Consider the following 16,137-nt stretch of genomic DNA (forward strand, 5'->3'; position numbering starts at 1 on the left):
TTAATGACATAATTAGCAGGCCCAACCAAATAAGCACCAGAGCAAGTACAAGTGCCGGGACCTGTGAAATAAACAGTATTAAACATACTCCTTGTCCTACTGATAGATGCCCAGTAACCAAGAAGGGAGAGTAGGAAATGTTACATCTCACTTTATGAACACCAAATGCCTGTCACAACTTTCTGATGTGTGCAAGTAAGACAAATGGATAAGGAAAGTTTTCAAATATCCTTAAGAATGCCACGTAAATCTATAATAATCAGTATAATATGTCATTCGAAAAGGTACGTATGTGATGACAATGATAAATTAACAACTGGGGGGACTTGCCTGGTGGTCCAGTGGTAAAGGATCCACCTTCCAATGCAGGGGATGGGGGTTCGATCCCTGGTCGAGGAACTAGGATCCCACATGCCGTGCGGCAACTAAGCCGGCGCGCCACAACTACTGGGCTCACACGCCCTGGAGCCTGAGCGCCACAACTAGAGAAAACCCGCACGTCACAACTAGAGAGAAGCCCGCGCGCCACAAGGAAGAGCCGGCACGTCGCAACAAAAGATCCCACGTGCCGCAACTAAGACCCGTCATAGCCAAATTAATTACTTAAAAAAAATTAACAACTAGGGGATTCAACTGTCTGCAATGGGGCTGAAACAGCATAAAAATAAATTTAACTTTTTATTTTATTACTTGAGGCATTTCATTTTAAGAAGGTAATATATTTGGGGGAGAAAGGGGAAGAGATCTATATATCTATATTTCTATCAAACAAGGAATAAAATACTTACTACTTGAGGTATCCTCTTTCTCTGTCTGTGTGCCCCAATTTTTAAATACTTTTTCTTCATCAAGTTCTTTCATGATTGGTGTGTCTGAAGTGTCTCTTTGTTTTTTTATCAATAAACTCGGTGAACTTCCAGGTGAAGAATCCTTTTCCAGAGGAGAATGGCACCTTAAATAATAATTGTAAGACACACGGTGCTATGAACGGGAATATCTGTGTCTCCCCCAAATTCTTATGTTGAATGCGATTCTTATGACAAATTCTTGTCCTCACCTTTTGGAGGTGATTAGGTTTTGATGAGATCATGAGGGTAAAGCCCCCATGCTGGGATTAGTGCCCTTATAAAATAAGGAAGAGACATCTTGATCTCTCCCTGCACACATGCACCAAAGAAAGGCCATGTGAGGACAGAACCAGGACCCAACCGTGCTGGCACTCTGATCTCAGACTGCCCGCCTCCAGAACGGGAGGACCTAACTGTTTGTCGCTTAAGCCACCCAGTCAAGGGTCATTTGTTGCGACAGCCTGAGCTAAGACGGTTTACTGGGATTACTAGGGCAATAACATGAGGGTTGACGGTTACGCCACAATGAATACGTATGCTCTACAAGGCAAATCAATAAAATTGAGCCTGTATATCATAGACCAGTGCTTCCCAATCCTTTTCACAGCCTAGGGCATACAGAAATATGATATTTATATGGCACCCTGGAGTAAATGAGCGAGGCTGCTCACGGGGGCTCAGCTATCTGGAGTGAGAGGATCCACCCCCTGTCCTAACTGTAAGCCCGTGCACAGGGCACACCACTACGCCAGCGGCACAGGTGCGACAGCTCTGCACGGCCTACAAAAGGAAAACTTCCGAAGAGCGCTAGCCTTTCAAAATAAAGTAAAAATCAGATCCTCAAAACTAAGACATAAAAGGAACAAGGCGATGGCTCTTTGCAACTTCCTGAACTTTGAAAGGCAACTGAAATCGCTAAGAAAACTCAACAGTCTCTAAATATGATCTTCGACGGAACTGTCTCACCCAGGAAGGCAGGTGTCCTCTGGCTGGCTGTCTGCCTTGCTGTCCCGCGTGTCCAGAGGCTGCCCGGTGAAGATGGAGTGCTCTGCCCCCGGGATCAGCCACTTCCGCCGGCTGACGTCAGAGCTCGCCAGCGTGCTGTGGGGACGAGAAGCGCTCTCAGGCATCGCGCGCTCTGCGCTCCAGTTTAGACCGAGCACATACAGAAAACAACCTGCTCTGGAATATCGTGTCCACATTTCCACAGGAATTTAAAACCAGCATAAAACAATCTTATTTTAGCTAGATGAACTCTATTTTACAGTTTTCAGCTCCAACTGAATCGTTATTCTTGGTTTCAGAAGAACAGTTAAGATTTAGGCACCGTCACGTACACCCGGCTCCGAACACCCCGGCCCAGCCCCTCACCGCACTTCACACCCTTTATGCCCCGTCGAGCTCAGGGCCCTGAGGTGAAGCAAGACCACCTTGCCTGTTCCTCCCAGACCAGCACTGCGGACAGAACTTTCTGCGAAAACACAAAACGGCCTCCATGCGCATGCACAGTCCAATACCGGGGCCACCGGCCACATACGCGCGAGCTCGTGAACGCCTGCAACACAGCTAGATTAAACAGCTGTGGTGGCCAGCACTGCTGCACTGAACAGTGCAGTTCTGGACCATGACACTCCGGCCCGTGACCGTGAAGCCCGGCCCGCCCGAGGCTCAGCCCACCATACGCTCCGGTCACTCGAGGCCCCATCCTCTGCACGCCGCCTCCTGCCCTCATCCCGCGCGCCCTCCACGCGCACACGGGAGCTGCTCCGAACTCCCGCCAACGACTCGACTCCCTTCCTCAGTCGCCCCTTCAGAGAACGCTCGCTGGATGCATCACCCCAGAGAAGACAGCCCCCTTCAGAAATCAAAGCTCCAAAGACCCTCTTGGCTCCCGTGCTCCAGCAGCCCCGCGGCGCTCTCACCGCGAGAGCCCCGCCCACGCTCCTGGCAATCAGTACTCATCGCCCGGACCCCCTTCCCTGCTCACTTTCCATCGCACCTGAGCGGCAGCAAAACCTAAGGCTGTCTGCCTACAATGAGCTCCCTTTTCTTCTGTGTCTGTACTCCTATAGTTGAGCTTTGCTGGAGAAAGGCTGCCCGGCTGTGTAGACCGGGGTATCACCACAGAATCACTATCACTATCTCAAGTGGAGGCCCAGCACTGGCTGCCAACACATCTCTCCGTCATTAAGGAGCTCCGATTCCCCAATGTGACTATGTGACACCCTCTCCACTCTCCTCAAACCTCTCGCCGCAGCCCTGACTGTCAGGCGATAGCCGCGCCTCACACTCCAGAGAGAAAATAGAAACCGCGGGGCAGGAACTCCTGTCTTCCGCTCTGCTTCCTTCACAACCAGACTTCCCAAGAGTCGCCTCTTTGGTCCCCCGGTATTTGCATTTCAGCTCCCAGTCACTCCTTTCCCCCTCAATTTTTAAATTAAGAATCATTTCAAACATTCTTAGAAAATTACAAAGAGTACTGTAACAAGCACTTGCCCGTACTTAGTTTCAATAAATGCTAACATCTTACCATATGTGATTTTAATTGTAAGACATAAATAGCATCTATATGGTTGTTTGCATTTCTTAAATTACATAAAGGGCATAATGTACACATCCTTTTAATGCTGCTTTTTCTACTCAACGTTATGCTTGAGACTTACCCACGTTAATATCTACAGCTCTACCATTTTAATAGTTTATCCACAGTACGACTGCATCACAAGTCATTTATCCTTCCTCCTGTCGGTGGATGTTTGGTTTCTAATGTATCACCTTTCAACAATGCTATAATGAACACGTGTCAGAACTTCTCGAAGGCAAATACCTTAAACTAGAACTGTGGAACTTGGGCTGGGCACATCTTCAGTCTTACTGGATAATGACAAAACACTCTCCAGATGCGCTGTACCAACTTTCAGTCAAACCAGTAGTTTGAGAGTTCCTGTTTCTTCATATCTTTGTGAAACTTTACAATGACTGGCCTGTCTGATGGTATGAGTGGTATCCCATTACTGTTTTCGTTTGCAATTTTCTGATTATTAGTGAAATGAGCATCTTTTCATTAGCCATTTAGGTTTCTTTTTCTGTGAACAGCTTGTTCATATTCTTTTATCACTTTTTTTATTGAGGAGGTTCTCTCTTTTTTTTTTATTTGTAGAAGTTCTTTATATTCTGGATACTAATCCTTTATTGGTTCCTGTTCACTTAAAAAATGTAGGACTTCCCTGGTGACGCAGTGGTTAAGAATCTGCCTGCCAATGCAGGGGACATGGGTTCAAGCCCTGGTCCAGGAAGATCCCACATGCTGCAGAGCAACTAAGCCCGTGTGCCACAACTACTGAGCCCGTGCGCCACAACTACTGAGCCTGCGCTCTAGAGCCTGCTCGCCTAGAGCCCGTGCTCCGCAACGAGAAGCCACCGCAATGAGAAGCCCGCGCACCGCAATGAAGAGTAGCCCCCGCTTGCCACAACTAGAGAAAGCCCGCGTGCAGCAACGAAGACCCAACGCAGCCAAAAATAAATAAATAAATAAATTATTTTTTTTAATGTAAAATAGTTCAAGCATGAAGACGTCCAGATGATACTCAGGCACCAACCAACCCGCTTTATAAAAATCGTGATTCTCTGCTGTATATCCTTTAGAATGCTACGGAGCAGAACAATATAGATACCACTGAAGTCCCCTGTGTATCTTTCCAACCTCATTCTTCCCAAAAGCAACCGTTCATGCTAAATTTGTGTTCAGCATCCCCCTGAGTGCTTTTACACTTTTACTCCATCTGTATGACCCGTCAGATCTGCAGAGCTGATTTACACGCTAAAGTCAATATAACGAGTACTCAATTTCTTCTGCAACTAGTTTTTTGTTGTTGTTCCATATTATGTTCTTAAGATTAAACCATGGTGACAGGCTAGTTATGGGGTTGGCAACTGTGAGTAAATATTTTAGGTATTACGGGCCAGACAGTCTCTGTCACAACTACTCAACTTTGTCACTGCAGCACAAAGCACCTATAGACGATACACAAATGAATAAGCTTAGGGATGTTCCAATAAAACTTTATTTCTGGACACTGAAAGCTGAATTGCATATAGTTTTCAGGTGTCATGAAATATTATTCTTTGATTTTTTTTCCAAACATTTAAAAACAAAAACCATTCTTTGCTCACAGGCCTTACAAAAACAGGTGGTATGGGAATTCCCTGGCAGTCCTGTGGTTAGGACTCTACGCTTTCACTGCCGTGGGCCTGGGTTCAACCCCTGGTCAGGGAACTAAGATCCCGCAAGCCGTGCAGCCCGGAGCGTAAAACAAAAACAACAACAAAAAAGAAAAGCACAGGCAGTAGGCTAGATTTGGCTGGGGAGCTGCAGTTTGCCAACCCCCAGTCTAGTCTGTGCACTGTCATGCTGAGCAGTATTATGCATAAATGTATCACAATATACTGACATTCAGGCTGTTAGACATCTAGGTTGTATTCATTCACTCTTCAATACATACACAACTGCCTTCCGCTTCTATCACTCCGTGCCAACTGCTCTCCAGGTCATCAGGAACCTCCAGCTTACAAATCCAACAGACCCTCATTCTTCATCTCACTGGCTCTCTTAACAGCTGCTTCAGTCTTTCTCCTGGTTTCCAGCAGCTCTCTCTCAGGTTCCTTTGCCAGCTCCTTCTCTACCCAACACCAAAACACTGAGCTTCTTCAGAGCTCTGTCCTGGGCTTGCTTCTCACTAAACACACACATCCATCCAATAGCTTTAAGCCCTATCTAGAAAGACGACTCCAATATTTATAACTCCAGCCTTATTTCTGCACTCCAAACGGAAGTTTATCAGCACCTGCTTGATCTCCACTTGGAATTTACATGAATCTCAAACTAAAGTCTTCAAGATGGAAATTCTGATCTTCACCCCACGGTCTGCTCTTCCCATCTCCTCCCCGGTTCAATGGGACGACACCTTCAGCTGCTCAAGACAGAAACAAAGGGCTGACCCGACGCCTCCCTTTCTTACCTTGCCATCCAATTCACAACCATGTTCGATGAGTACTACCCTCCAGAATCTTCTCAAATCCTTCTTGTCTGTCCATTTCTATGGCCACCACCGAGCTAGCACCATCTCTCTCCTAGCCCTGCAATAGCCTAATTAGTCTCTCTGCTTCTACTCTTTTCCCCTCCTCATGGCAGGTGCATTAAAAAAATAGAAATGAGGTGACACAATTTTACTATATAAAACCCATCAAAGGTGTCCCAATGGACTTAGAGTAAAATCCAAACCCTTGACCCTGGCTTAGAAAGCTATATATGATGGGCCTGTGATTTTATCTGGGGGCTCCTTTACCCCTTGCATGAGCCTCCTCTGGGTTCTTCACACACAAGACTAAGCTCCTTCCTACCTCAGGACTCAGCAAGAGCACTGTCTCTGCCTGGAACACCCCTCCCTCCACACCTCCCACCTGAACGACTCTGCATGTATGTCTTCCCTCTCTGCTAACGCATCCCTCCACAGAAAGGCCCTTCCCTGACTCCAACTATAGCCCTCCTTTTTGTTCAATCGCAAATGTCCAATTTCAGTTATTTACATTATCTTACCTTTCAATAATTCATTATGTCCTACTAATATTAATTAATAAAGATCTAGAAAAAGTTTCTCATTTGACAATTACAACTTAGGTTAACATCTGCAAGTTAATCTTTTTCTGATAAAACATCAATATTAGGAAGTTATGACCTACTCATTTAATACTCTTTATTTACATCAAAATCACAATAAAAACAATTCTAATATGAAAAAAACTTACTGTGTAAATGAATCATCAAGATAATGCTCTTAGATTATAACAAAGTTAATTTGGAAAAACTAAAAAGAAAAATCCACACAACCTAATACAGATCCAACTTCATAATTCTTTCCATTAACATGGGAATAAAATTTCTGGAAGTTCAGGGCTAAAAAACATTTTGAGATGTTCTAACCCAATGTCCTTGTTTTTAAAGATGATAAAACTGAGCTCCAAAAAATTAAGTGATTTGCCTAAGGTCACACAGCTGGGCAGAGTCAAAAACCATAAAACATCCCAATTCTCCTCACTCCCAATCTGATTCTACATTACCTTTCGGCAAATGCCTCTGCACATGAGGCATTTATATCTAACAGTTAGATGTTTTTACGCGTCAAGTTCTGTGATGACATTTAACTGTGTCTTCCTCACGATTTAGGCAGATGAGTGTCTCAATTCAATTACAGGGTGCACCTATTACTAGCTTTACAGAGAGATTAAACGAAGTAACTTACTTGGCACGTGAGGGTCTCATAGGAGTTTTAGAATTATGACGAAGACTTAACATATTTTCATGCTCTACTTGCTTGACCTGAGCTTCAAGTTTTGAAATTGTTCTAATTCAAAAGCAATAAGATAAATTAAGTACATTTCAACAAACTTAAAATACAGCTCAACTACAAATTACTTATTTAACAGATACTTCTAGGAAAGGGGTGACAAAAGAGCTGCACATGCATAAACCTTCTTCATAGTAAAAAGTCACATTATACTTTAAAAAGCTGAAAAAAATCAGGGAGAATAAATAGGAAGGCAAATAGAAGAAACTCTACAAAGGAGCATTTCATATGCTACAACTGAAGGAAAAGGGAACAACAAATACATTTAATACAGAAAGTAAAAAAAAAATTTAGAAATTTTACTACAGATAAAAACACACAGTATAAATTAAATAAAAATAAAATAAATTTAAGCAATCAAATAAATTGCAATTCTAACATGCTTAATTCTAATATGTATGTATTCATATGAAATATACACGGGTAAGGCTCTCACAAAAGAGGAAGCAGGCTTACCATCCAAAGCAGAGCTATTAAAAAGAACTTCCTGTTCTGAACAGCTCTCAATCTATAGGCAGCTCATCTAATTTGTGCTGTGTTCAGAATAAAAGCTTATCTTCAAGCTTACCAAGAGAAAATAAGCACTCTGGCCAGTTAATTGTTTTGCGGATATCTTGGCATTCTTTCTGTCTTTTAAAACTTTGAATATGTCTCCATCTCATCTTTTAAACTTAAATTCTTACCTACTCTGTTGCAAGGAAGGTTTGAGGGAGAAAGCTCTAACAGGGCTAATGCTTATACCAAACTGATAACAAACAATCCCTAGAATTGAATGCTTCTCAGAAAAGACCTGAGCAGACAAGAAAGCTAGACAGTGTTCCTGTTCTTCCCTATGAGAAGTCCTTAAGAGTGCAATAAAATCTCTAAATCAGGGACAGCACTTATCTCCAAATAAAACTACAAAAATATACGCTAAAGCCAACTAGAAATATTTAATCATTTGCCATAGGGACCACTTAACGACTGTTCCTTCCCTAAGTAAGCAAATCAGATCACGAATACAGTCCTCAAACCAGGTCTTTAAGAAAGTAGATAACCACAAAATTGGTGTGAATGCTATTTTCTTTTTGGAGCACAAAGATAATTCAGTGAATCAGACTACTTCTTAAAATTCTTTTCAGTGATTTAGGATCACTTAGGTTTTACCTATGCTAAGTAAATACATAATGTTTGGGGACATGCACACGTTTCAGGCAGAGCCACCAACATATTCTAGTCATTTTAAAATCTCTGGCTAAAATCAAATGTATTTCCAGGTGAAGGGAAGATGAGGATTAAAATCTAATCTCAAAGTGCTTAAAAATCCCCAAGAAAAGCTTTTTTCATCACTTTTAATATAGACACATATTTAAGGCCTGAAAGAACAGTTCGAGGTATTTGCTTATTAGTAAGACAATATATTTTACCTTTTCAAATCAGAAATCTGAGTATGTGCATCAAGCAATTTGTTCTCAGTTTTATTTAATGTATCCTATGAAAATAAAGGAAAAATTCAGATAACTGAAGATAAATATTCAGATGTATTCCTTTTATTTTAAAATGCATAATATAAAACTAATCTAAGACTACACCAGAGAGCTACAAAGAAAATTATGCAGATACTCAGCAAGTATGGCATCAGCCACAGAGCCAATATAAATAATTCAAGGGAAAAAATGAAGAGCAAAATACTGGTTTATACAAATAGCTGTGTGTAAGCCCCCTGTTTAATAAGCAAAGCCTATTATGCTTTGCTTGATTAGAAACAGTGTTAAAATGGACATATTTTGAACACAAACTTGACTAAAACCTCAGTAAATGGCAAAGCGAATACCTGCAATGATGAGATTTCAGATATAACAACTGGCCCCTGAAACCCCAGACACCAGGGCTACCTAACTATGCAGGCCTTTTCACTAACCTTGAATAATCACAACCCTGCATTTTATGCAACAGAACTACTTGGACCCCATTTACTTATTGTGGGGTTTCAATGAATTCAAATACGTAGATCCCAAACAGAGTTTTAATTAAGAATTTAAACATAATTAACCCCACAAAAAGCTAATGTTTTGAAAAGCAAAACCTTATATTTAAATAGTATTAAATAATTATTTGCATTTGTATGGTATTTTATCCTCTTCTAAAAATTTCACCTCATCTCAAATGCAATAGCCATTCAATAAATATTTGTTAAATTAACAAATTCAACAAATTTGTGAGTTAAATGGGCAGATATTTGAAAATAAGGAAACTGACACGAGAGGATAAGTGAGCGGTCTAGTTCAAATAGCCAGATGGGGACAGAGGAGGGGAAGAGAAAGGGAGAAAGGGTCAGATCTCTCAACTTCCAAACTAATGCTTTTGCCCCGACAGGAAGTTCAGAACATGAATGATCAACTGTTACCTTTACTCTTTCGTGTTCTTTTCCAAGGGACTCATACTCTCCTAAAAGCTACAAGGAAAAACAAAGAATTGCACCACAAAATTAAATATTATAATATCAACGGAGGGACAGTCTGTAAAATAACTGCCCTTACTCTCCAACGATGCCAGTGTCATGAAAGAAAAAGGTTAACACATTGTTTCAGATTAAAGGCAACTAAAGAGATGAGTGAATGGATCCTGGACTGGGGAAAAAGGTGACATAAAGGAACAATTTGGACATGGACTGCATCAGTATTAGATTTCTTTATTTGGATAATTTTTCTGTGACTATGGATGTATTTCTTAGGAAACACATACCAAAAGTATACAAGTAAAGGGGCTCAAAGTCTACAACTTAAGCTCAAATGGTTCAAGAAAAAAATATATATATATATATATGTATGTGTGTGAAAAAATATATATATGTGACATGATAAAGCAAATATGGCAAAATGTTAACAACTGGTGATCTTAGGATATAGAAGTACGACAGTTCTTGCAAGTTTTCTGTAAATTTGAATTTATTTCAACATAGAAAGTAAAACAAATAATTTATTTCAGTCAATGCCCTTTAAGAAAGCAGTGTTTGAAAAGATTAAAATGTATTTGCATGGCTCTCTTTGGAACTGTTGCACACTACCTTTTGCTAACTTAGTTCCACAGAGTAAAGGTACAATCCCCAAAGTCTAATATAATTAGATAATTTATTTAAAAATACATAAGTGAGACTTCTGGTGAAAGAAGAGAGATTCATCACAGGATTTTCTTTTTATCCAGAGATCCCACTATATTAACAATGAAGCAATTAAAGAGAAAACGAAAGAGGTAACAGCAACGAGTGAGAGATTTCAATGAAGATGCGACGAGGCTACAACTTCCAGAGTCTAAATTAAGGATGCTAATGGCAAGTAGGTGGATCTCTTCATAACCCTGAGAGGCTCACAACTTGAACCCCAGGTTCAGGGGTGGGCAGGGTTGAAGCACAGGGCTGAGCACAGGAAACTGGTGCAAAGTCCTGGGTTAGAGCCCAGGGCCTTTTCCCATCCCATACAGCAGGGGACTGTTCAGCCAGGTAATAGGGCATAGAAGACATGACTGTGAGAGAAAAATGCAACTTTGGAAACACAAGTATGATAGCAGGGTGTGAGGAGGAGGCAAAGAGATAAAGAGAAAATGACTAAGGAAAAGTCTTTAAAAAAATAAAACCCACTTGACTCTCCCCTCCCTCACTGCCACCAGAGCCTGGCTGATAGGTTCCAGACAAGAAACCGGAAGACTTTTCTTTGGGAAAACTGAACAACCCCAGAAAAAAAGACACATTCACACCTGGAGGTTCCCTAACCAAATGCCTGGTGCATCACTTACAACTGCTTGTAAGTGAAGGTACCAGGAAGTAAGTCCCATCTGTGCACAGAGTCTCCAAGTAGCTTTTTACTGCCTCCCTCTTAAATGTGAACCTACCAAAGAACCAACATTTGAAAAAGAAAATTCCATATGAAACAGACTTCAAATCAAAATGAAAGGTTAACTTAGAAGAAATAATGAACTAAAACTGAAGAAAAGTATCAAAAGAAAGCTATTATTGGGACCTCCTTGGTGGTCCAGTGGTAAAGAATCCGCCTTACAATGCAGGGGATGTGGGTTCGATCCCTGGTCAGGGAACTAAGGTCCCACATGCCACGGGGCAACTAAGCCCACGTGCCACAACTACTGAGCTCACGTGCCTCAACTAGAGCCCACATGCCTCAAACTACAGAGCCCACGTGCTCTGGAACCCAACACGCCACAACCAGAGAAGAGAAAACCCACACGCCACAACTAGAGAGAAGCCCACGCGCCACAACAAATGATCCCACGTGCCTCAACGGAGATTCTGTGTGCCGCAGCTAAGACCCAACACAGCCAAAAATAAATAAATCTTTTTTAAAAAAGAAAGCTATTATTAATATCCTCAGAGAGATAACAATGTTATACTCACAAAACAAGAACAGAAAGCTTTGAAAAAGTAGCAATCAGAGAATAAAGAGCTCTTAGAAAGTAAAAATGAGACAAGACATAATTAATACTAAGACTGGAAGATAAAGGACAAAGAGGCCATGATGAACACTAAAACATAAATAAGTCTTAGAGAACCAACCCATGCAATACAACATCTACTCACAAAAGTTCCAGAGAAAGAGAAGAGAGAGGCAGGAAATTAATAGAGAAATAACATCAGCAAGTTCTGTAGAACTAAAAGACATTAATTTCCAGATTGGAAGAACCTATGCCCCAAACACTGTTATGGACTATCAGAATACCAGGGATAAAAAGAAGATGCTAGAAGGATTCCAGAAGGCTAGTCATGAAAGGCACTGCGGCTGTCAGGAAGCTCCTTCAGGACGCCTGTCCTTGGTACTCAGCCATTATGCTGCAAAGAAGGCCAAATGAGGCCACAATGGAAGGAAACGTGGAAAGAACTGCAGCCTCAGTCGACAGCCATCATCAAAGGCCCCAGCTTCTGAGTTTCCAGCTAAGGTCCCAGATAATGCTGGGTCGAGATAAGCTGTCCCTGTTAAGCCCAGTCCAAGCTCCCAGACCACTGAGCCCATGAGCAGAATAAGTCTAGTTTGGGGGTCATTTGTTTTGCAGCTCTGGCAACTGCAACAATACTCTAGAGGTACTTGCACACGTTGGCACAGGAGGTATACATAGGGATGGTCATGGTGGTGCTGCTCATAACAGCAACAAAAAGAGACTGGAAGCAGGAAAATGGATACATAAATTGTGGAATATTCACACAATGGAATACTACACAGGGATGCAAACAAGTGAATTAGTGCTGTATGTATCAGCTTGGATAAGTCTTACAAAGGAAAAAAAGTTTCAGAGCAGTAAATACAGTATGATAGCATTTATAGTTTTAAGATATGCCAAACAAACAACACTGACTAAGCAACCATACAAACATGATGATACAAAGACAGACATGCGAATGACATTCACACCATTCAGACCAATTACTTCTAAGAAGGCAGAGGTGATCGGAAAAGGTACATGGAGGGCCTCAACGGCATCTACAGTATTTTAATTCTTAAGGTGGGTGGTGGGTTGGTCTACATGTATTTGTTATATTATTCTTTATACCTTTGTATATATCAGAAATATTTCACATGCAAATGTTTAAATAAAAAAGAATAAAAACTACATGTGTCAACACGGCAAATCTTAGAAACAACGTTGAGAGAAAAACAGGTGGTAGAAGGATACAGTGCAATACAATTCATATATGGTCTACGAACATACAAAACATTACTATACATTGTTTAAAACCACGTGCATATACAGCAGAAGTAACAAGAACAGAGTGGGGATAACCAAGAGCACATTTAGCACAGCAGGCACCTCTAGGGTGGGAGAGAGAGGAACAGAGAGTGTCTTTCAACTGTATCTACGGCTGGCCAGTATATGGGGATTTAATGCATTACGCTATACCTTTCTGCGTGCTTAAAATATCTGACATGATAAATGTGGAAAAAGTCAGCGTTATCCCTGGAAATAGTCATGCAATTGCAGCTGAAAACAACATTCTACCTGTCCTTTGTGCTTCACTGCTACTCAAACAATGATGGGTTTTTAATTAAAAACAATGGAATGACAGGAACCTGTCAAAAGGCCACAGAAGCCAGCTTCACACGTACCCCTCAGGCCAAAGCTAAGACAAAGCATCAAAATAATAAACAAGAGTAAAAAAGACTACCTCACTGAATAAAATAAGAATCCATGAGTCCACGCTGATAAGCAAAAATAAAGAAGAAAAGAGGACTACTCCCTGCAGTAAAACGTCGAGGGAATCATAGAAACAGAAAAAACACCATTTGGCAGCCGCCACAGTAACTAGTGGTTTCAGGCAAGACACATCAGGGCATGCTACAGCTAGTGCGTAAAAGTTTGATGAGAAAAAGGTGATTTACAGAGCCTTAACTTACTCTCTCATAAGTTACATGTTACCTGCAGTGGGGGAGGGGCAGGGTATAACTTTTCAGTGGAGACCCCTGGCAAACGCCACCTCCACCAAGTGACTGGAGTTGACACCCACACAGTTCACACGTGCCTCCTAACAGGAAGTGCTAAGAGGGGCTCCTATGCATCACGACAACCCAATCTAACTGTGAAGAAACACACACCCAAACTAAGGACCATTCCACAATGTGCTGGCCAACGGACTCTCTGCAATGACAGATGCAGTCCCCCCGCTGCCCGACACCGCAGCCACTACCTGCGTGTGACCGCTGAGCCCTTGAAATGTGGCCAGTGCAACTGGGGAACTGAGCTCTTTATTTTACTTAATGGCAATCAGTATAAAGTTAAATAGTCACGTGTGGCTAAAGGCTACCGTGTTAGAAGGCGTAGTTCTATAAAATAATTAGTCTATGATTTTCAAAGAGTTTTACGGTTAGAAAAGACAAAAAAACTGAGGATCTGCTCTAGCTTAAAGGAGATAAAAGAGATGTGACAACTCAATGCAACATGTAGTCCTGGATCGGATCCTGAACAAGGGAAAAAAAGTTTCTTTTTGTATACTGGGAATACTTGTGCTATAATTTGCAAAAAATTGAATGGCATGTATAAATTAGATTACTATATTAATGTTAATTTCCTAATTTTGCTATGGTTATATAAAAGACTGCCCTTGTTTTTAAGAAATAGACCTTGAAGTATTTAGAGATAAAGATGCATTATATCTCTAACTTACTCTAAAAAAGTTTGGGAAAAAAAATTTTTTTTTTTTAAATCTTTTAACTATATGTGGACCCAATGATAAAGCACATATTATAAAATGTTAACTTTCAGAATCTAGGTGAAGGGTATATGAAAATTATTCACACAATTTTTGCAACTTTCTGTAGGTCTGATGTTAAGAAGTACAAGTTTTAAAAACCAGGAGCTCATGTACTCACACACACTAAAATTATACTATTAATGTGTATGAATGAGAACAGTAATAACCGAACCATGTAAAGTTCTAATCAAATACGGCACACTGAATGGAGTGTTCATATGCACTCCCTCCTGAAATTTCACTAAAATGACTATAAAGGAATAAAAAACATAGGGCTTGCTGGTATGGTATGTCCAAAATGGTACTTTAACTCTGTGATTTTCCTCCTAATAACCCTAGTCTAATCATGAGAAAAATATTAGACAAATCCCAAGGGACATACTGCAAAATACCTGCCCAGTTCTCCTCAGAACTGTCAAGATCATGAAAAACAGGAAAAGTGTGAGAAACTGTCACAGCCGAGAGGAGCTTAGGAAGACACGAAGACTACATGTAATTTGGTCTCCTCGAGGGAGTCCTGGAGCAGAAAAAGAGTATTAGGGAAAAAGCAAGGAAATCTGAATAAACTGTGGTGTTTACTTAATAATGATGTATCAATATCGGGTCATTGGGACTTCCCTGGTGGTCCAGTGGGTAAGACTCCCCGCTCCCAATGCAGGGGGGCCTGGGTTAGATCCCTGGTCGGGGAACTAGATCCCACATGCATGCTGCAACCAAGATTCCGCATGCCTCAACTTAGAAGGCTGCATGTGGCAACTAAGACTCAGAGCAGCCAAAATAAACATCAAGAAAAAAAAAACAAAAACTGGCTAATTAATTGTGGCCAAGGTATCACACTAATGCAAGATGTTAATAACAGGGAAATGGTGTGGGGCATATGGGAACACTCCACTATCTCCTCAATTTTTCTGTAATTCTAACTGTTCTAAAAACGAAAGTATTTTTTAAAAAGTAAAGTGTGACTGCAACTATAAAAGTTTTCAGATATGGAAGGCCTCAAAATTTGTCTCTCATGCCTTCTTTTTCTCAGGAGATGTACTCTAGCAAAACAGAGTTAAACCAAGAAAGAAGATATAGAATCCACACAAAAGAACAGATTCAATACAGGAAAGAAGCAAAGACAATTCCCAGGATGATGACAAAGGCAAGTCCTAGAACTCTGTGTATCAGACCTCGCGGGCAATCAGTTCAGAATGAAGCAAGGATACTGGGGAGGCGGGAGGAATGGAAGTGCTATGCACGTAAAAAACTAAGCAAGCAGATAAAGAGACACGGCAATTACTAAGTCTCGGAAAAATACAAGTTGTAAGAGAAAGGAAATGCAGTCACTGAACACTGCAGCCTAGCTCTGAAAAATATTTGCAGAGACATAAGAAACACTGAATTTGGATTCATTAATAAATGATAATATACCATATTTAAAGTCTAAGATACCACTAACTAGAAATCATGCTATTTAATATTATTTACTAAAATACTAAGAGGAAAAAGTGCTGCGAATTAAAATATGACACTATAAAGATGCATTCCAATTTCTGAGTTGTTCAAATGTAAAGAATAAGCTTCTCAGAACCAATTTAATATATCAGTCACATTGGAAAGAGGGGGGTAGTGTCTGTTTGGGAAGCAAATGGTATAAGCAAGCTACACTGTGACC

At 41.0% G+C, this 16,137-nt stretch overlaps 1 protein-coding gene across 25 annotated transcripts in view; it reads right to left on the reverse strand.

Moving 5' to 3' along the window:
- The window catches only part of MPHOSPH9 (M-phase phosphoprotein 9), a 54,280-nt gene that overhangs the window by 10,541 nt on the left and 27,602 nt on the right, over window positions 1-16,137 (reverse strand). For 24 of the 25 annotated variants that reach the window (XM_067014320.1, XM_067014333.1, XM_067014328.1 and 21 more), the window contains 5 exons: window positions 9,639-9,686; window positions 8,659-8,723; window positions 7,148-7,249; window positions 1,815-1,949; window positions 789-952 (listed from right to left, as the gene is read on the reverse strand). In XM_067014320.1, the coding sequence (XP_066870421.1) occupies window positions 789-952; window positions 1,815-1,949; window positions 7,148-7,249; window positions 8,659-8,723; window positions 9,639-9,686 (514 nt within the window). The remainder of the gene's footprint in view (window positions 1-788; window positions 953-1,814; window positions 1,950-7,147; window positions 7,250-8,658; window positions 8,724-9,638; window positions 9,687-16,137) is intronic. The other variant, XM_067014321.1, reaches the window with a different exon arrangement.

The sequence above is a fragment of the Kogia breviceps genome, chromosome 15, assembly GCF_026419965.1.
Source record: "Kogia breviceps isolate mKogBre1 chromosome 15, mKogBre1 haplotype 1, whole genome shotgun sequence".
Taxonomy (NCBI): Eukaryota; Metazoa; Chordata; class Mammalia; order Artiodactyla; family Physeteridae; genus Kogia; species Kogia breviceps.